The sequence below is a fragment of the Meriones unguiculatus genome, chromosome 7, assembly GCF_030254825.1.
Source record: "Meriones unguiculatus strain TT.TT164.6M chromosome 7, Bangor_MerUng_6.1, whole genome shotgun sequence".
NCBI lineage: Eukaryota > Metazoa > Chordata > Mammalia > Rodentia > Muridae > Meriones > Meriones unguiculatus.
The window spans coordinates 109612417-109634482 of record NC_083355.1 but is presented as its reverse complement, the minus strand read 5'-3'; the positions used below and the strand labels follow the sequence as shown (position 1 = coordinate 109634482).

At 40.9% G+C, this 22066-nt stretch overlaps 1 protein-coding gene across 4 annotated transcripts in view; it reads left to right on the top strand.

Moving 5' to 3' along the window:
• Nucleotides 1-22066, top strand: part of Dicer1 (dicer 1, ribonuclease III) — a 69697-nt gene that overhangs the window by 25689 nt on the left and 21942 nt on the right. For 3 of the 4 annotated variants that reach the window (XM_021647014.2, XM_021647013.2, XM_021647015.2), the window contains 10 exons: nucleotides 576-710; nucleotides 1377-1537; nucleotides 5044-5212; nucleotides 7138-7610; nucleotides 14856-14988; nucleotides 16506-16748; nucleotides 17353-17507; nucleotides 19097-19229; nucleotides 20082-20157; nucleotides 20992-21131. In XM_021647014.2, the coding sequence (XP_021502689.1) occupies nucleotides 576-710; nucleotides 1377-1537; nucleotides 5044-5212; nucleotides 7138-7610; nucleotides 14856-14988; nucleotides 16506-16748; nucleotides 17353-17507; nucleotides 19097-19229; nucleotides 20082-20157; nucleotides 20992-21131 (1818 nt within the window). Of the gene's footprint in view, nucleotides 1-575; nucleotides 711-1376; nucleotides 1538-5043; nucleotides 5213-7137; nucleotides 7615-14855; nucleotides 14989-16505; nucleotides 16749-17352; nucleotides 17508-19096; nucleotides 19230-20081; nucleotides 20158-20991; nucleotides 21132-22066 lie in introns of those variants that run through there. The other variant, XM_060388120.1, reaches the window with a different exon arrangement.

Sequence of the window (22066 nt, the reverse complement as noted above, 5' to 3'; positions counted from 1 at the left end):
GAGACTCCCCTGCCTTCATGTTTCCATGTAGCAAGCATGTGCTAAAGGGCTTCTTGTATGTGCTGTTAGGGGGTACACAGCAATTGAGGGCTGCTTTGTCACTAACCTTCAACAGCCTACTAATCTGCTAGTGTTTCACACATACTGGAATGAGTCCACATAAATAGAACTTGTCCACAGAAAAACAAGCTATACAAAAAGCATTATTCTTTCAGAAAACCCTGTCAGCTTAGTGCGGAGCGGGGGGAGTTAAAAACATTAAATTCTTTTGTGATTTGACTAGGTTGACAGGTCTCATCTGCCAGGGCATGGCTGGGGAAACCTGAAGTTGACTTAGTAACTTTTCATGTTACTAAAGGACACGGTCTTTCTTTCTAAGGACATTTTCTCATAGTCTCTCCCCATACTTTCATCACTTACATCTTGGTTCTAATGTTTGTATGTTCCACATTGCTTTAATTTTGACCCTTGAATTTCATAATCCTCACTTCCATACACTGACTCTGTGGTCGCTGGTAGAGGTATAAGCCAGGCAGGTTAATGGCATTTGTGTACTGATGTCAGTTTTATTTTAGGTTCTCATTATGACTTGCTATGTCGCCTTGAATGTTTTGAAAAATGGTTACTTATCACTGTCAGACATTAACCTTTTGGTGTTTGATGAGTGTCATCTTGCAATTCTAGACCATCCTTATCGTGAAATTATGAAGGTAGGTCTTTAGACTTTATCAACTTTAATAATTCATGGTCAAATTATTAGGTTATTGAGTATATACAGTTAAAATTTTTATACCAATAGGAGTTTGCCTGCATGTATGTCTTCATACCAGATACCCTCAGAGGCCGCAAGAGGTTGCTCGGTCCTTCTGGGACTGGAATTACAGATGCTCATGCGCCAGTGTATGAGTTCTAAGAATCGTACCTGGGTTCTCTAGAAGAGTAACCAGTGCTTTTAATTGCTGGGCCAGCTCTTAAATGCAGTATTTAAAACAAAAACAAAACAAAATTTAATTAAAAAGAAAAAGATTCAAAAAGCAGTGGTGTTAGTTACCATTATTGGGAATTTGGTTCCAGTAATATGAGTGAATGATTCTTAAAATTAATTCATTTAAATCCATAAATTAATTTGTATAATCTATAATTTATTTTTCTAACATCATAATATCAATTGATATATTTTTAAGAGTATCCAAATATGCCCTTCTGAGAAATAGATCTTTAAGCAAAAATACAGTAATTTATAGTACTATGCTACTGTTTCCACAGAAATGGGTTTAGTATTTGTCAGTGGTTTCCCTGTGTTTGGATGTGGTGGTGCCCCTCGCTGTGGTGCTGCATGACAAAATCCTTACTGCTTGTATTTTTTATTACATTAGCTCTGTGAAAGTTGTCCATCATGCCCTCGAATTTTGGGACTAACCGCTTCCATTTTAAATGGGAAATGTGATCCAGAAGAATTGGAAGAAAAGATTCAGAAACTGGAGAAGATTCTTAAGAGCAATGCTGAGACGGCGACTGACCTGGTGGTCTTAGACAGGTACACGTTTCTGAGTGAGTGACTTGGCTTGAAGAAGACCGCTTATGACCAGTGGGGATCTTTGAATCTTACATTTGGTACCTGTTTCACTGCTGAGGGGACTAAGCAAGACTGGAAGTCTTTTTTTTTTTTTTTTTTTCTTCAGTGCAATTACCTACAAGCAGGAGCATTTACCCTTGTTTGTGCAGAAAGTCTCAGATGGGATGCTGCCTTTTCAGTGATGGTGTTGCATGGGGTCAGAGTGCTGCTAGTTTTATGTCAACCTGATATAAGCTGTAGTCATCTGAGGGAGGGAAAGCTCAATTGAGAAAATGCCTCCTGTAGAGAGGATTGAACTATAAACTCCTGTAGAGAGTTAGTGATCAGTGGGGGAGGGCCCAACCCATTGTGGGTGGAGCCATCCCTAGGTTGCTGGTCCTAGGTTCTAAAAGAAAGCTCTCTGAGCAAGCCATGAGGAGCAAGCCAGTTAGCCATGGCTTCTATATCAGTTCCTGTGTCCAGGTTCTGACTGACTTCCTTCAATGATGACCTGTAACACGGAACTGTAAGCAAAATAAACCCTTTCTCCCAAGTTGCTCTTGCTCATAGCAGTAGTCACCCTAAGACACTGAGCCCTTCCTTTTCCTTGGTTGCTAGACTGGGGACTTTATCAGGACATTTACCTTAAGTGTAAAGGACATACCGTTATTGTGTGCTTTGTTATTCTGACTTAGACATCTCTCAGGGCACATTGAAGGAGCCTTAGAGAATTCAGCAATATATTTTAAATATTTGAGAACAACCTATTGTTTTTAAAACTGGTTGCAGGTTTCTGAGAAAAATGCTGTTTGTGATTTGTAGGTCATCTTGTTTGATGAGGACTTAACGTTTTTGAGCTTCTGTAATTTAGTTGACATGGAAACAGACACATGCACACAACCTGACTGATATGTTTACCTTTATAGAAAGGAGCTGTGGTGATTAGTATAAATTGCCATTTTGGCAGAATCTAGAATTACCTGGGGAGACAAGCCTCTGGGAGATTTTCTTAATTGAGTTAATTAAGTTGGAAAGACCTAGCCTAAAAGCTGGTGGCATCATTCCCTAGGTTTGGAGTTCTAGACTGAATAAAGAGGGAAAAACTAGCTGAAAACAGGCATCCATTGCTCTCTGTTCCTGGTCTGCGGATGTTTTGTGAACAGTTGCTTAAAGTTCCTGCTTTCATGCCATTCTGTACAGTATCCTTAAAACGTGGGCTGGAATAACCCTATCCACTTACGATACTTTTGTCAGGGTGTTTTATAACAACAGCAGCAAAGAAACTCAGTTAGAAGCCTGTTATAAATTAGTAGGGAAATGAGTTCGTGGGAGTGGGAGTGATCAGGGTTAGTATGGAAGTGTTTTTAAGTAAATGTGACATTCAGTTCACATCAGCAGAGTTTAACATCCTCACTGGTGAATTTTCCAAACTTTGGGAGAGGCTGTTCCTTACATCCCTTGGCCAACACAGCTGTGGTGTCTGTACACACACACACACACACACACACACACACACACACACACACACACGCTTTTAAAGTCATACCACATCCCATTTTTCTGGATTGAGTTTATTTGCTTGGCTTGTATTAAGGGAGGCTTTGGGGAGAAGTAGAACATCTTAGAACTTTCAAGTAATAGCACTGAGTAATCTTTTAGCTTAAGTGTTCCCTAGTTCTCTAGACATCTCTAAGAGTGTGTACATTCCGATTTGTTGTCCTCGTTTCTTTTCGTGTTGCTGTGGTAAAGTACGGAACTGCTTTAAGCCCCGCTGCCTTGACTGGGATCCCAACCATGATGGATGTTCTTTGAACTGTGAGCTCAGCTGAACCCATTTCCCCTAGGAGGGTATTTTATTTCACAACAAAGAAAAGAAATGTAAGACTTTCGGGTTAAGAAAAATGAAACTATATATTAAATGTCTTTATTGTATTTCTAAAATCATTAATATGCTTTTAGGGTATTGTGTACTGTTCTGGTGTCATGATTTGTGGAAGGCACAGTGGACCCAAGGAATGACATCAGAAATGAATGAAAGTGGGCAGTGTATCTTACAAAAAATAGATTAATGGTTGGCAGGGTTAACGACGCAGCTCAGCAGATAAAGCCTGACCTGAGTTAAATATAGGGAATCCATTGCTTTTAAGCTGCGTCCCTCCTTCAGGATGGGTAACATGCATTATCTCTTCATCCGCATAAGGGTGGAAGGCGGGAATTCACTTCACAGCGTTGCCCTCCTACTCGTACACTGGTACACACATTCCTGCCCTCTCATACAGACACCACAACAATAAATAAAAAACTTTAAAACTTGATTTGCGGATGTTAAAAGATTTCACATGGAGGCTGGAGAGATGGATCCTCAGTTAAGAGTACTTGCTGCTCTTCCAGAGGACCTAAGTTGGGTTCCCAGTACCCATGTCAGGCCACAGCCTTGGTCATCTACACACACATCTATACATAATTAAAAATAACTAAAAATAAAAAAAATTCAGATAACATGTTAGGCTGTACATTTAGTGCAAAAACATTCCCCTATGACTTCTACTGATCAATTGTTATTTCCGAAAAATTAATGAGTATTTTGAACTTTTTTTTTTGTTGTTGTTCTCCATTCTGCCTTAATGGACAAAAGATAGCAGTGAACCTAACAAAACAAAACCAATTCTGGGACTCCAGGGAAAGTTGTTCAACAAGTTCTTTGAACCTTAGCCTTATGCATTGATTGCTTGCAACTAGCTCAGAAATGCCAGGTGCCACTGGGAAGGCATGCTGTGAGTCTGCCTTGTTGTTTGAGTAGAACTCAAACTAGATAGAGAAGGCAGATGAATCAATATTGTGTTGAATTTCTAAAAGATGAAGCAGAGGGCATTTGGGGAAGGCAAAGGACTGTAGCTGGAAGAGCCTTCAAAGGAAGGTGGATGGTACTGTTTTTAATATCGGTGACACTTCTTTTACAGTCCTTCCTGTGTCTAGGTTAAATTGGAGTAGAGTTCCCAGCATACTGGAGATGTAGTAAACCTCCAACATGCATTCTTCTCTTTTCTTTTTTTTTTTTTTTCCTTTAAGAAAACTCTTGTAAATAATATACTATTTATTTAAGAAACAAAAAAGAGGGTCTGGAGATGGCTTTGTAGTTAAGAGCGCTGTCTGCTTTTCCAGAGCATCTGGGTTCGACTCCCAGCACCCTTATGGCAACTCATGACTGTTTTAACTCCAGTTCCAGGGAATCCAACAGCCTCACACAGACATACATACAGGCAAAACACTAGGGCACATAAAATAAAAATAGATTATTGAAGACAAAAGAGATTGTTTGTTTTCTGCAGGGAAATTCAGAAATATGAAAAAGTAATAATTAAATACCTAAAATTCTACCACACTGCTAACATTTTGGAGTATTTTGGTGTCCTCTTTTACTTGTTTAAACAAAAAAACAGTAATGCATTTTCACAAATGATACTGACAACTTGTTTCTGATTTTAAAGATATACTTCTCAGCCATGTGAGATTGTGGTAGATTGCGGACCATTTACTGACAGAAGTGGGCTTTATGAAAGATTGCTGATGGAGTTAGAAGAAGCACTTCATTTTATCAATGACTGTAATGTGTCTATACATTCAAAAGAAAGAGATTCTACTTTGATTTCCAAACAAGTAAGTATGTGCAGAGTCTGTAAGTAATTCAGTGTTTCCTTCTACTGTGAGCTTTGGAATGAGGGAGGCTTATCTCAGTGAGGCTATTTGCCACACATTTTGGTTTAAAGCCTTATTTTGCTAGTTCTGTGGACATTTTACATTAAACATGTGATCACATTAGAGTCAAGGTTGGCTTTGTGTGACAGACACTTGTATTTGTATGTTACAGCCTTTCCAGTGGGACTGAGGGTTCAGGTCATGCGTATTTAAGAAGTGAGTCCAATTTGTTTTTTTCTTTGTTTGACTTTTTTTTTTTTTTGCTTTTGCTTTTGGTTAGATGAGTTAGTTGCTGCTGGGACTTTTGGTGTGACTTCTCCACTGTTTCCTGGTGTTTGTAACAGGAATAGCACCTCTAGGACAATGATCTTAAGGTGGTCCCACACGTGGAGCAACAGCCAGAGCACTCTGCCACCTCAGCTTGTTAGAAGCTGAGTCAGATCTCAGGAAGGGGTCCTATGAACTGACTTGAGTTTGACAAGCCACTCTGGTGATCCTAATGGCAAGATACTTGACAGCCAGTAACCTCTCTAGGACTTTGTGGCCATTTTAATATCAGTCCATTCTTAAACGTGGCCCAGGATTTCTCTGGTGGTCATTTATTTATTTTTAAACAGCAATGCCCAGGTTGTTGTTTTGTTTCTTGAAACAGAGTCTCGCTATGTATTTCTGGTTGTTCTGAACTCACTATGTAGACTAGGCTGGTCTCGAACTCAGAGAGATCCACCTGCCTCTGTCTCCTGAGTGCTGGAGATTAAAGGTGTGCCACCACACCTGTCCTTGCTTGGGTTTTTTTAACCTTCTGAATCTTGCTAATTCCATTTTCAACCCAATGTCTTTGCTGCATATAAAACTGGTAATTGCCCAATAGAGCCTGGCTGTGCATTTTATTCAACTCAGCTAAAGGTCTAAGTTGGGCTTCTCTGGACAGGTTTCAGATAAGATTCTGGATTTTACTGAGTGCTTTCTTTTTTGTTTGTTTTGTTTTTTTCAAGGCAGGCTTTCTTTTGTGTATTCCAGGTTGTCCTGGACTTGTTTTGTAGACCAGGCTGACATTGAACTCACAAAGATCTGCCTGCCTCTATTTCCCTGAGTGCTGGGATCACAGGTGTATACCACCAAGCCTGGCTGAACTGAGTGTTTTTCATGACAGTGAAGCCAGAGGGGGATAGTGCACAGTGGTGTACTAGTGTGTGTCCAGCTTTTGTAGAGGGAAGTACTGGTGCTGGCCTGGCCAGAATTCAGCCATACTTCCTAGCATTTCATTTTAATACTCATTAGATTAGAAAAACATATGGGAGGGAGAGAGATTCTTAAATCTAATTTCTTTCCTTCTTGTTTCTCCTTTGACCGTGACTACCAACAAACTGCAGCCAACAACCACAGACCCCGCCTCTGGGGCCCTAGCATTTATATACCCTCTGAAAAGTTCCCAGAATTCCCAATATCACACAGTCATAGAAACTGGGATCAAAATGAAAACATAATTTAATATTAATATGTTTTTAAAGAAATCAAAATTGTTCCTACAACTACCTGTCCTGAGCTGCTGCACACCCTAGCTCTTTATAGTGTTTATGGTACAGAGACCAGATGTAAGTGCTGACAAACTCTGCATCTAAAGTTCAGTTTTTAAAAAAATCTCATACAGTTGTTTATTTTAGCGCTATTGTTTTTGCTAGGAGAAAAGGACATGGTTCTAGGCATAGATCTGTGAAAGAGGTTGGGAAGACCATTCAGCTGTCCCTCTAAAATTAGGGAATTAACCTCTGTGTTCCTTTTGGGGTAAACTGTTTTGAAGGAACACTTTAGGACCACTGGAACCCCAGTTCAGGTGTCTGAAAGTACGGCATGATGATTCAGCTTTGGCTTCATTTTCCTTGTAGATACTTTCAGACTGTCGTTCAGTGTTGGTTGTTCTGGGACCTTGGTGTGCGGATAAAGTGGCTGGGATGATGGTAAGAGAACTTCAAAAGTACATCAAGCATGAGCAAGAAGAGCTGCACAGGAAATTCTTATTGTTTACAGACACTTTGCTAAGGAAAGTCCACGCGCTATGTGAAGAGCACTTCTCCCCTGCCTCACTTGACCTGAAGTATGTAACTCCTAAAGTGATGAAACTGCTTGAAATCCTGCGCAAGTACAAGCCCTATGAGCGACAGCAGTTTGAAAGTGTTGAGTGGTACAATAATAGGAATCAGGATAATTATGTGTCCTGGAGTGATTCTGAGGATGATGATGATGATGAAGAAATTGAAGAAAAAGAAAAGCCAGAGACAAATTTTCCTTCTCCATTTACCAATATTTTATGTGGGATTATTTTTGTGGAAAGAAGATACACAGCAGTTGTCCTAAACAGGTAACTGTCTGGGTCAGTGTCTGTTCCTTGCAGAACAAAGCAGGGTTTTGTGTGGGGAAGCAGTGCTGGGAGGGCTTGAAGAGCCACATACGGTCTGTTTCTGTCTTTTATAAGGTCTCATCCAGTGTTCATGTTGTCCTGAGTTAACAGAAAGGATGCCTATAGTCATTTTCTGTAAAGGCTAATTTTGACACAACTGAGGTTTTTCCGTCTCAGATAACTGAAGCTAATCCATTCTAATTAATCCAAAGTAGAGACATACAAGAAAAATTGAGTTAAAGTATTCCTTGTTCTGTTTGCAGTTGCTGGATTCGGTTCAGGTGTCAGTCGGCTGTAACTGATTTTTAGGCTCGTATTGAGCACTTTCCACAGCTGTTTCTTCACATGCTCCTAGGATACATTTTATCTGAGTACTGAGGTTGATTTTTTTTTTTAGGTATTAAAAAGTTCTCCTTAAATGTGATACTCTGAAATGTTGTTCTGGTTTTTGGGCATACGGGTCCTAAAGTCCTTAGAACCTTCAAAATGATAATTGTCATACGCTAAAGAATTGGTTGGCTTCCAAATGTGGGTTGGTCTGGAAAGATCAGTAGCCCTTCCCCAATGTTTGGGGAGGGAAGAAGGGTCTGAACCCACTGATGACCAGTGGCTACTGGTTCTAACCAGTCATACTATAGAAGAACATTTTCATAAAACCCAGAAGATAAGGGGAGAGAGCTTCTGGATCTCTGAAGCTGCCTGGATGGTGTGGACCTAGGAAGGGTGGAAGTCATGTGCCACTTCTCACATGTCTTGCCTTGAGCATCCATTCATCTGTATCTTTTATATTAATGTGTATAATAAACCAGGAAACAGTGTTCTGGGCCCTTTGGCTGCTTTGAAGAGAACCCTACTTGGAGCCTGTGACTGGCATCTGAAAACTAGGAGCTTTTGTTTGGAGTCAACCCCACAGGCTTTGGGATCTGATCATATCCCCAAGTTGACGGTGCCAGAATCAAGTTAAGTTGTAGGACAGCAGCACAGCAGGCTTGCTGCTACAGAACTGATTGCATGCTGGGAAAAAGGCTGTGCCACATTCTGTGTTGACTTCTGTGCCGAACGGGGGTGGGAGGGTTCGTGCATGTAGAGGTGGATTCCCAGATTAGGTTCCTTTGTAGACTGCATATTAAAACGTTCTAAGTTGGAAGAGAGTGTTACAAAGTTAAATTTTATTAATATCTGAGGATATTAGCAAAGATAATGGTTATTCCCTGTTTATATTCTTTTCATAAATGCTTGTTTTCCTGATATAGACCTGGACATAGGGCTGTGCTTTAACTGTGACAGGTGGTTATTTAATGTATAGTGGTTTTGTCTTTGTTTGGTTTTTTTGTTTGTTTGTTTGTTTGTTTGGTAGATGTTTTATCATTTTCTTCCTAAAGAGGGTCCATATTTTTTTGTACTTAACGCTGTACTTTTCTGGGAGATCCATTAATTGGCCAAAGTTCGATCCCTGAGAGCCTTTTCTGAAAGTAGTCATCTCTGAGGAGAAATTAAGCTTTGTTTCCTGAGGTAATTGGGGCTTTTTTTTTTTTTTTTTTTTAACTACTTCTTGAATGTTTAGGAGTTTTAAATTTTTTTGAGCAACAGGAAATTGAACTGGAGAGCAGTCATCTGGCAGTTTTCAGTCTGGTGATTTTGCTGGTCATTGAGCCTGGGCCTCCTGATGGATATGGAGTGAAATAACTTGAGGTACTGAATTATATTTAAACGGGAAGTTAAGGTTGGAAAGGACCTCACTGATCATCTAATCCAACCACTTAGTTCTATAAAAAATGCCGCAGGAGGAAAAGTGATTTGCTCCAAGTTCAACTGCTAGTCAGTGGCAGAGACAGTTCTAGAATCCTAATACCCTAGCTCCTGGCTCCCATTTCTCTCTACCATCATAACACTCCTGGAGGTCCCTGAGCAGCAGAACCTGGTGCTCGCAGCAGGAAACAGCCCAGGGGACCAGGATGCATGTGGCTGGGGAGGGTCGGGTAAGATGGGGGTGCTATTTTTTAGATTTGGGAAAAGACATTTTAGGGATCAAAAAAGTTGAACACTGGCACAGTTCAGTGCCTCGATGGTCGCCTGCCTGTGCGCCATGGCTTGGAGAGAATAGTTTTCTGTCTCCCCGTTAAAGTGCTCACACTGTGTCTGCATGTGTTTTATGCAGACGCCTGTCAGTCTCCATTGCAGAATCATTAGCAAGGTTATTTAAAATCACTCCTGTTGACTTAAGGATCAGATTAATTGTGATCAGCTTTCATAAAATGTGGTTGGAGTTAGTGTTCTAGGATGAATGAAGAACAGTCTAAGGGTTGACTTGAAGGCATCTAATTAAATGTGCAGTAGAAGTTTTGTTCTAATAAGCTTTTAAATAAGCTTAGAAAAACTTGAAACTTGGTACAATCTGGAGCCTTTTCTCCCATTGTTCTAATAAGAAAAGCCTCCTCGATGATGGAATAGAGGCTCTTACCACACAGGCGGCTCTCCAACTCCTGACCAGCCAGTCACGCTGTTGCTAGGTGTGCTAGCAGGCACAGCTCATTCTCACATTTGTAGTTTTTCTCCTGTGTCCCCCGCAAAGCAGTGTTCCTAGCGGTGCCTAGGTGCTAAGTGCAGTGTTCTCACTCTGGCTTACTAGGATTGTATGGTACAGTCACTGGACAGACCTGAGCTTGCATCCTGTATCTCAAACTTTTCTCTCCCTAATACTTTTTTTTTGTGAACTAATTTTAGATTTACAGAGCAGTTGGATAAGTAGAGTCCTTCATTCTCTTGCCAGTTTCCCCTGATTAAGGCCTGTGTCGCAACCAGGGAACCAACAGTTCGTGAAGGCACTGTACTCCTGGCTTTGTCTCAGTTTTGCCATTTTTCCACTCCTGTTCTCTTAGTTGCTTTTGCTTTGAGATGTAGTCAAGGCTAGCCTCACACTTGTGCCTCTCTGTTTTAGCCATTTGCTAGGGTTACATGCTTTGCCCTATTCTTCCTTTTGTTTTGTTTTGGGGGGTCAGAATCTCACTTAGTCCGGGTTGGTCTCAGAATCATTGTGTTGCTGAAGATGACCTTGACTCTTCCTCTAAACTTGTAGATTACAGGTGGGTGTCACCACCTCAGCTTCCCTCTCCTCATTTCCATCCCAGGGATCATAGAACATTATTGTTGTCTCCTCAAACTCCTCTGGTCTTTCCTTGTTTCTGATGATCTTGAGGCTCAGGAATATCAGTCATGCCTCTCCATTTGGGCTGGTGATGGTGTTCTCACGGTTAAGCTAAGGATAGGGTTTTGTAGAATACTATAGAGATGGCACTGCTTTCTGGTCACATCATATTCGGGGCTGGTATAATAAAACCATCATTGATGATGTTCAGCTTTCTCTTAGTGTCTGACAGCCTTCCCTACTGTGAAGTGTTTCGCCTTTCTTAATTTTTGCTTTGGAAGCAAATTTCCACATCTAGACTGTCTGCAGAAGGAGGGAATGATTAACCGCTACTAGTTCTTGGGGAGGCAGTGTGCATATGCCTTTGTTTGGAATTGTCCTTGGCTCTTTTATCCTGTTTGCTTCCCTTTCTGTTTGTATTTATTGGACATTGTATTTATCAATGGACTCATGTCTAAACTTTGGATTATAGCCCAGTAGTATGTTGTATATTCAGTTGCCCAGTTGTAATCTGGGCCATTAGGAGCTGTTTGTGGTAGCTTGTTTGCTCCTTTTATACAGCATTCCTTTGTGTTTTGAGTGCTGCTTACTTGGTTAACAGACACTTCATCACTGCTCTCAGTTAAAAGGGGTTTGCAGATTACTTTTAGTATATTGTTTTTTATATATATAATTAGAAGGCTCTTGTATTTTCTATTGCCATAGCCATAATTAGCCATTTTTGCAAAGGACCTCTATCCTTTTTATACCCATTTTATAGGCACATATTTTGTAAATGTATCCAATTTTAAAGCCTACTCATCTGCAGCTATAAAATAACTAATAACACCTCTCCGCACTCTTACTGTTAGTACATGTCAGTGGACACAGAAATATCTTTTTCGCAGTGTACTGTCCTTTAACCATCAGGGGGTGGGCAGAGTCACAGAAGAGTTATGTTTTGTTTGCTTACATTGACAGATAGCATAAGGATTAAGGGACATGAGGAGGAAGGTGTTAGCCTTACATGGTAGACATTCCAGATGTTTGTGTGTGAACATGTTCATTCTGTTGCGTCCATATTATACAGTGTGTGTGGTCATAAAGCAGTTTTAGTGACCTCGTTCTATACCCCTTCTCTGTTTGCTCACACCTACCATTCCAGTCTACCTGGAAGGCACCGTATGTCTTCCCTGTGCCCTGAGTTGCATAGAAAGGTTGAAAGTACATATATGGACACTCTGAGAAATAACTTGAAAAGAATTTTATGCTTCTTGAATATAATACAGTTGAATTTTATTGCTCTTTAAATTTCATTTTTGTAGTAGTTTGCCTTTTTTTGATATTTTATCAAAAGGGAAAAAAATTTTCCCTTTTTTCCATTTTTTATTTTAATATTTATTAATTACACTTTATTCACTTTGTATCCCCTGGTGGCCCCTTTCTTCCTCCCCTCTTAGTTCCACCCTCCCTCCCCCTTCTCCACGCATGGCCTTTTATTTTTTTCTTTTTTTTAATGGAATTTTACAAAAATGTAGGTCATTGAGGAGTTGGGAAGGTTTTTTAAAGACCCAGGTCTTCACTCTCATGGTGTGGATCCAGGGAGAACAGTGGATCTCAGCACATAGCTGTCAACTCCCTTTCAGTGTCCACAGGAAGGAACAAGGCCTTCTCACCTCTTCCATTGTGCCAAGAGATCTTTAATCATTTGTCAACTTCCTGAGGACAGTGGACACTTCTTTTATTTTCCTTGGTGCCCATGGCTTAGGTGGTGGGTGTGGTTAGACATTCTGTACATTTGTCTAGTAGGGGACTAATTTTCTGCTTAATATTAGCAGCACGCATGCAAAACATTGCTTACAAGTTGTCTCTTCAGCTCTGTAATTTGATGGCAGCATCATTAAGGAGAAATAAATTCCTGTTAGTGTTTCCATCTCAGCTAATTGAAGCCTGTCAGCTTGATAATTTGGGCAAAGTATATTCTTAATTAGTAGTAACTTGAAGTAAATTTTAAAACCTCCCATTACATTCAAGTCGATTATGTAAACTAAAGCTAACAGTACATTTTATTTCTAGGTAATTTATTTCAGATTTGGGGCTTTGGGGCATGCTGTTTGTTTTCATGTGATTCTGTTCTTTGTCTCGGACATCATGTATTCATCACAATAATGAAGCAGACCTTGGAACAGGAGATCAGGAAGCTTCTGATTCTAAACGTTTAAAGTCATTAAACCCTAGAGCGAACTCTGCATAGCCTGGCTAGGAAAGGTTCTGGGGGCACAAGATACTCTACATGACCAGTGTTGCCAGGCCTTTGATATTAGCCTGTTTCATGTATATATTAAAAAAGAATGGTTTTACTTAAAAAATGCAATTTTCCATTAGGAATTTATACTATGTAGTATGATTTCAGAGGAACCATGTGGAGTCACTTAGGTCAGGTGTGGAACCATTTATCCTGTGCTGAGTCTTTGAATGTGGGTATTTCCAAATAGCTGTAATGGCAGCACTGACTGTTAACCTTCGTTCTGTGTAACGCGATCCGGCCTGTAGCTCTTTTCCATGTTTTAGTCAAAGGCCCCTTTGGGTTTCTGGCACTATAGGTTAATGCCAAGGAGCAGGTGGGAAAGGGGCCATAACTTGGGGCTCTTTCATGAAGGTGCAGTGGGAAGTCTTCAGCATTGCTGTGGGAAAGCCCAGGGCTCTGCAGGATCAACTCTGTAATTCATAACCCAGGGGCCAAAAGAGGTTCGACTCAAGATGACAGGCCTTTCTTTCCCAAGAACTCTGCTTCTAGTGATCAAGGTTAAGATGAACAGTGGTAGGCCCCTGCCACACCTGTGGAGGAGTGTGCGTGCTTAGACCCCGCACTCCCTGCTGTGGGAGTACCTCCAAAAAGGAGAGGCTTGTGTGTGGCAGCTGTTGGACCCAGACACACATACCAGAGGTGTGTCGAGCTGTCTGTCATCTTTACAAGTACGGCGATGATTCTCTGACTAGCTTGATCTCATTTCCGGACGCCATTCTGTTAAGTCATCATCACAGAATTCAAAGTTGAAAGTAGTGTGACCCTTTCACTTGTCAGTGTAAGCCAGCCTAGTATTTATCACAGCAAGCACTCAGACCACAGATTTGTGTGGTAAAGGTGGCACTAGGTTTTCTTGAAGATTGGTAGGAAGAAATTACCAAGACTCACCCTGGTTCAGCTTTCACTGTCAACTTGGCACAGCCTAGTGTCACCTAAGAGGAAACCCTCAATTGAGGAATTGCCCATCACATTGGTCTGGCCTGGGGGATGGGAGGGATTGTCTTGGTTGTCAGATGATGTGGGAAGGCCCAATATACCATGGACAGTACCCTCCCTAGGGAGGTAGAACTGGGCTAAGAAAGGCAGCTGAGTGTAAGCCAGATTGTAAGCACGAGGAGCCATCATCCTCTGTGGCTCCTGCTGCACTCCTTTGTTTGTGAAATAAGTTCCGTGGTCAGAGGTAATGCTGTGTGGAATAGAGGCTGGACTACCATCAGTTCCTGCCTCCAGTGAGTACTTGCCTCAGCTTCTGTCAGTGATGGACTGTGACCTGGAATTGTGAGCTGAAGTAGACCCATTTCTCCCCAACACTGCTTTTGGTTAGAGTATTTTATAACAGCAACAGAAGTGAAACAAGAGCAACTGTTTGTTGGGAATGTTGGCCCAAGTAAAACAAGAACAAGTATGAACTCTGGACATATATTCCTATCTTAAAGGAGACTGTAGACTAGATTTTAAGAGTCTGGAAAGATGGCTCAGAGGTTGAATGTACTGCTTTCCCAGAGGAACAGCATCTGATTTCCTATATTAGGTGGCTAACAATAGTCTGTTACTCCACTTCTAGGAGTTCTAATGCCCTCTTCTGGCCTCTGGGCACTATACACATATGGTACACAGAGAAACAGGCAGGTATCATGTGGGATCATGCACGTGTGTACAGACAGACACACACACACACACACACACACACACAGTGAAAAATTTAAAAGCCTCCAAAAGTTAAAATATGTTTTCCTTGGAAGTGTTTAACTCCTCATGTGTCTTACATTCTTAGATTGATAAAGGAAGCTGGCAAACAAGATCCAGAGCTGGCTTACATCAGCAGCAACTTTATAACTGGACATGGCATTGGAAAGAACCAGCCTCGAAGCAAACAGATGGAAGCAGAGTTCAGAAAGCAAGAGGAGGTAACAGTGACAGCAGTGGGTTTTACCATATACACTGAGAAACCTTGGTCGTAAAGACTCTTCATTGATCCCCAGCGATTAACTTCATTTTATCCCTTCCTCCTTTCTTTTTAATAATATGAGATATTGCTTGTTTACAAAGATACTTGCTAGTCTCATGAAGTGAATAAGGGTGTGGATACAGTCAGAATTAGAGTTGCTTCTGGTGAACTAATTTGTCTTAATTGCCATTAAATAGTTCATTTTCTTTATGGAATTAACTATCAGATATCTACACTTCAGGAGAATAAAGCCTGGAGACCTTAACTACTGTAGCCACCACAGGCCTGCAGAGCAACAAGCTGGCATCTTCTCAGGATGCCTTTTATGCTTTTAAAGGCCTGCCTTTGTGAGATCTCCACTATACTTTGTAAATGTAGCTTAAAATTGTTCATGGTTTTAAAGATCTTATATAGGAAGCTGCATTATAAAGATAATAAAATCTAAGTGTTCTGGCTGGCAAACAGGATTCTTTTGTTTGCTTGCTACTTAACTTAAAATTAGCAGAATAATTTCTGTTACAGACAAGCATTTGAGAAGATTTCAGGTCTAGGAAGTCCAAGAGCCAGTCTAATGTCTCTGTCTGAAGAACAGCATGTGCTGTTTAACTTAGTTGTGTTGCTTTTCTTGTAACTGACAACCCACCCCCACCCCCACCCCAAGCAACTTAAGGAAGGAAGCTTCTTTTGCTTCATGATTTGAGAATACACTCTAGGGTAGTGGGAGGGTATGATGGTAGGAGTAGGAGGCAGCTGGCCATGTTGCATCTTGAAGTCAGGCTTAGCTTGCTGTCTTCTTTTTGTTGAGACCTGGACTCTTAACACATGGAATGGTGCTGCCTGCATTTAAGGTCACTCTTCCCACCTCACTTAAACTTCTCTAGAAACATTTTTGCAAATAGGTCCCAGGGTTTGTCTCCAGCTAACCTGACCTAAATCTCATCAGTTGACCAACTGAGATTAACCATCACAGTGGTAATGTGACTTTAAATATTATATGCAAACACTTGTCCTTTATTTTAATCAACTCTGTTTTCTTTAAATTGAAAGTTTCTCGGGTGCTAGAAAATAAGCAAAGCTTTGCTCATTCCAAATGCATTGGAGGGCTCAGTGAAGGAGCTTTGGCTTCCAGGCACAGGTGCTTGCACAACACAGTCTCATTGACAGTGGGTGCTACTGTGGCAGGCCAGAGTAACAACAGGTCTCCAGGAGAGGTTCACTGCCTCACTTGCCTGGCTGAACATGTTTGCGACTGGTTAGTGAAGAGAAGCTAGTCTGAAGGCATTCAGTGAAAACTCCTGTTGTTAAATCCAAGGCCTATGGGCATGTGACTGTTCTGTTACACTGTTATCTTCCCTAGGTTGGTCTAGAGATGTAGTGTGCCTAGGGAATATGTTAGAAATGACCATTGTTAATGATTTTCTAATGTGTCCTTTGGGAATTTTCTTAGAATTGCTTTTCTTGGTGAAATTTTTTCAGGTACTTAGGAAATTTCGAGCACATGAGACCAACCTGCTCATTGCAACAAGTGTTGTAGAAGAGGGCGTGGATATTCCCAAGTGCAATTTGGTGGTTCGTTTTGATTTGCCAACGGAGTATCGATCATATGTTCAGTCTAAAGGGCGAGCACGAGCACCAATCTCTAATTATGTAATGTTAGCAGATACAGACAAGATAAAGAGCTTTGAAGAAGACCTCAAGACGTACAAAGCAATAGAAAAGGTACAGTCAGAAAGTTAACACATCTTCCTTTCTGTGTGCATGGAAAGGAGAGAAATTTGATCTCAGAATGTGGTGCCAACAGTGCATACTTACAAGGAAGTTGGGAATAGGCACAGAGAACTGTCAGTATTTTATATAGTAGAATGAAAGTGGAATGGTCTGGTAGGTCATTTGAGAAGGGTATCTGAGGAAGGACATTGTAAATGTGGACAGCATAGTGGCCAGTGATTAGTTTGGGTTGTGTCAAGAGAGTGATGAGACAGTAGTTTACTATCAAGAGACCAATAGTGTCCTTTGTGTGTGCATACACAGTGTCAGAAAATTCTTGTTCAGTGTGTTTCCATATAGTTGGAGCTGGGAGGATTCTGTGAAGAGCTTTGAAGTATAGAGAGATGTTTGTATCACACAACATACATCAAAAGAATTTATCTTGAGACAGGATTTCCAGCTGGTCATTATGCTTCAGTCTCCTGAGTGCTGGGGTTATAGGCATGTGCGATCAAGCCTGGGTAGAGAGTTTTCTCTGCAGATAAAAAGACAGAAAGCTAGCGTGTGGCAAAGAAGATCCTTGTTCTCACCCTACATCCTGTTTGTGAATGTTCAGATCTTAAGAAACAAGTGTTCAAAATCAGTGGATGGTGCTGAGGCTGACATTGATGCTGTTGTAGATGATGACGATGTTTTCCCGCCATATGTACTGAGGCCTGATGATGGGGGTCCACGAGTCACGATCAACACTGCCATTGGACACATCAACAGGTATATATCACTTGTCAGGTTGCTGTCTATCTCCACGGTGAATAAATGGCAGCTCTACAATAGCACACTGGGCTGCACCCAGTGCCAAGTGCTGCCCCCAAGAGTAAAGGTACAATAACCACAGTGAGACTTGAACACAGTATCACTTCAGAATATGTTAGCGAAAAATGTAGAAGCTGGGTTTAATCATGAGAAGAATCTCAAGGAAAGTCAAGTTGACAGGCAGGCTCCAAAGGATAGGCCCATAGTTTTCAAGAGTTGCAAAACAAGGTCACAGAGATCAAGGAAAGATCAAAGATAGGAAAATGTGACAGCCTGGTGTGACCTCTGGTCCTAGAAAACATTGCTTTGACTCCAAAGACTATTTTTGTGAAACTTGAATGGTTTGTCTAGGTGAAGGATGGATGAGAATTTTCTCTTACTCTGATAGCATTTTAAAGTCTAAAATAGTTTTCAAGTAAAAAAGTAAATAAAATCTTACATTTGCTCCTTTGTTTTACCCTTAAATGAGATTTATCTTGATATATAAACTTGGCCTGTAACTGTTTTTCTAAGTTCTTAGCAATGTTAACAACTCAGGAAAAAAATATATTATGGTGAAGTCCAAATTAATTCATAATAATTACACTTAATTGCTAATGGAAAATTCAGCACCACACAATACAAAAATTTAAAGTGAAATATGTTCTTTGCCTGTTTTAATTGTGTCTGTTTTCTGTGGGATCCTATTTTCTGTTAGTGGAGAGTGAATGATGATAGTGTTACGAAATGGACTTGTGGGAATGAGCTATACCCTCAGCAGGCACTGGGCCGTCTGCTGCCAGGCCTCTTTGTAGGCAGAGCCAGGCCTCTACTTACTTCTGTATGTCATGTGCGCACATTCGCATCTGCATTGCTGTCTCATCCCTTGCTTCTACTGCCCCCATTTTCACTGTGGCTCAGGGTCGTTCTAGATTTCCTTTTTTCCTTGCACTTCCCTCTTCCTGTGGTGAGAAGTCTGATCCACTGTCCTCAGGTGTGATGTATGTGCTCAGCCTGCCTGTCAGCTGGCCTCTCTTGTCTTTAGAACACCCTAGCTACCCAGGTCTTCCCCTGCGAGTGTGCTGACCCTCCCAAAGCCCTTTTCCTTGGACCAGCTTTCTCTGGGCCTGCTTCCTGCTCTGCCACCATTTTGTGCTACCACTCATGGAGCTTCTGGTTCTGATACCTTCTTGGTTCAACCCTAGGCTGTCCTGATGCTTTCTCATACCTGCTGTGCCTGTTGACAAGTACAAGATGGCGAGGGAACTAGCACTAGTATGCACTCCCGTTGTGCACTACTCTCTGCTGTGCAGGGTCGCACACAGCACCAGGCGCAGGCTGGCCTTTTCAATGCAAGCTTCGGTTTTAACTGAAATAATATTAAACAATGTCGTTTCCTAGTTACACACATCCATTTTTAGTGCCCAGTTCTGTCTTATTCAAGGTCAAGAGCAACAAAGAACATTCCGTGTGCGAATGGCAGCCCAACAGGAGACTTTTGACTTGTGAGACAGTTTTCTGTCAGTTTCTCATTTGTAGATTCAGCTTCAGAATTCTTTTCTTCACAGATACTGTGCTCGATTACCAAGTGATCCGTTTACGCATCTAGCTCCCAAATGTAGAACCCGAGAATTGCCTGATGGTACATTTTATTCAACTCTTTATCTTCCGATTAACTCACCTCTTCGAGCCTCCATTGTTGTAAGTTAAGACAAAGACCTGACTTGGGTTGAAGTATGTATGCCACTAGGGCTTGTCCAGCTTCTCTAAGACATCCAAGTTAAAAATTTGTTTTAAAAGTCTATACTTTGAAAAATCATTTGTAAGTGACACAGTCAGCTCTACGCTCAGGTTTTTTACAGACTATCCCCTACAAACTCTTGGAACTTGCCAGATGACCTCTGGAAGTTCCTTTCAGGCTCTTATTAATTTTTGTTTTTGTTTTTTTTGTTTTGAGAAATCAGCTGTGGCTTTGCATGCAGTGACACAGAATTCATTAAATGTAGTTCAGCTGCTCTGGCTGAAATCTGCGTTTTGTAACTAATACTGTTTCCTTGGTTCCAATACAGTTGTTCCAATTTGGTTCCAATTTGCAGTTGTTCCAAAATGAGGAACTTCAAATCCTCAGAAAGGCTGTTCTATATTATAGACACCATAGCTAGGTTCTAATGTCTTTATCTTTTTGTTGCGTATCTGTCGACTAATGAAAAGAATACTTTAAAATTTTATGAAAATGAACATTTACTTGAAATTGTAACATCTTAGTTATAAATTCATTTTTGACTGGACATGGTTTAAAAGATGGGTATTTCTCATAGCTTGGTGGTAGAGCCCTTGCGTCGTATGTGTAAGACCCTAGATTTCATCCCAGCACCACCAAAATTTGGAAAACAAAACAAAAGCAACAACAACAACAAACAGCTAGAAGTTTTGAAAACGTGTTATTTTCAAACTAAAGTACTTGGTTCTGGCAAGTAGGGCATCAGTGGTTCCAGGACTGTTGGTGGTGGTTTGGGAAGCTGAAGCTAGAAAATGTTCTGTTGTTCTTTTCAGGGTCCACCAATGGGCTGTGTACGATTGGCTGAAAGAGTGGTAGCTCTCATTTGCTGTGAAAAACTGCACAAAATTGGTAGGTAAACATGTTTGGAAAAATGTATGGGAGTCCAAAAAGTGACAAAATTGTACAGCAGAAGCACACAGAGACTTCTGCAGGTTTTTGGAGCTTGTCAAAGCATAGACTTCTGCTTTTGCTATTCCTCGGTGGGTTTAATATGCATTTTCTGTAACTCAGACCTCTTGACTTTTACAGCTTCACTGTAAAAACTGCCGCTTTTATGCTTCTGTTATTGATTTTTTTCTAAATACATAAGAATGCTCTAACTATTGGAGTCTGAGCCTGCTACATGTGTAGTTAATGTGTTAGACTCTCAGGTTAGACTGAGAGTGAAGAAAATAATCCTTTAAAATAGAAAAGGCTTGTGTTTAAAAGGGATGTTTAAGGATGGCATGTTGCTATCTTACTTTTGGGGTCTTAGAATTTGCAGGCTTGCTCAGGCTAAACATACGAATGTGAAGATAGATCCTCTAAAGTTTTACCTGCTATTACTTTTATATTGTTTCTAAGATTTATTTATTTTATGTACATGCATGTTTTGCCTGCATTTGTGTCTTTGCACCATGTGTGTACCTGGTATCTGGAGAACAGATGAAGGCATCAGATCCCCTGGAACTATAATTACATATGGATATGAGTCATCATGTGGGTGGTGAGAAATGAACCCAGGTCCTCTCTAAGAGTAGTCAGAGCTCTTAGCTGCTGAGCCTCCTCTTTTATGTTTTGAAGGCAAAGGGGCTTTAATTGCTGTCACTCTTTCGCTTGGTTCCTCAGTATAGTACTATCTTAGATTACTTACTCATTAGGCAAAATTTAGTTTGATGATGTAAGCTCTTTTAAATGTCTTAGGTGAACTGGATGAACATTTGATGCCCGTTGGGAAAGAGACTGTTAAATATGAAGAAGAGCTTGACTTACATGATGAAGAGGAGACCAGCGTCCCAGGAAGACCAGGATCCACAAAGCGAAGGCAGTGCTACCCCAAAGCAGTTAGTGTTAGAATTGAATGAAAATCAGCCTTTCTGATTTTATTTCTTGCTACCCCAAGGCCTAAATTCATTTGCTCAGATATGTTTTCCCTGATCCCTGTAACATGGCCCAACTGTAGGTCTTAGTTTGTTCCTCTGATTCACAGTATCTCCAGCGTTCCCTTTTTATTTGACCTTCAGTGTTTCTGGGGTTTATTGTTGGTTTTGTCATGCCTTTCCAAAGGACTCCAAGGCAGCTATCAAATTCTACTCGCTCACTTCATTTGAAAAGACAAACTTGCTTATTTTAGTGGTTTGATTCTAGCTAATTGGTCCTTACTGTTTAGAGCGGTGACTCACATGGTGAGGTGAGCAGGTGCATCTGAAGGTGGAGGAGGCTGTGCGGGGAGTACACAGAGGTCCCTTCAGAGCAGCGCCTGCCACACTGCTGATGCTCCAGCATCTCATGCTTGACAGAATGTTGATCTTTTAAAATACTAATATTTTTAAAGGTTCCAAAGAAAAGCAAACTTTCCTTGTGTTTCATCTTCACCTAAATACATGGTTCTTATTTTGTTTTTGCAGTTTTTTTACTTTAAGTGCCCCAGCTAAACATTTTTCAAGTTTTAAAAATCATACTTTTTTTCTAATCCTCAATGTTACCCATTTTTGTGTAAAGTTTTTCCTCCCTCATACTCACTTTTGTTGTTGGTAAATGCCATTGGTGATGTCTCCTGAGACACATGGTCTGCCTTGTTGCCTACTTGAGCAACCGGTTTTGCCTCCTCTGTAATCAGAACTGCCTCTTAGCCAGAGGTATAACAACTACCAGTGCTGTGTGCCAGTGAATCTCAGAGTTGTAGGACCCTATCCACGAGTCTGTTAAAACTGAAAGCTCAGAAAATCTGAGGCAATGTCATTTACAGCTCATGAGAGCTGTAAAATTATACTAGAGC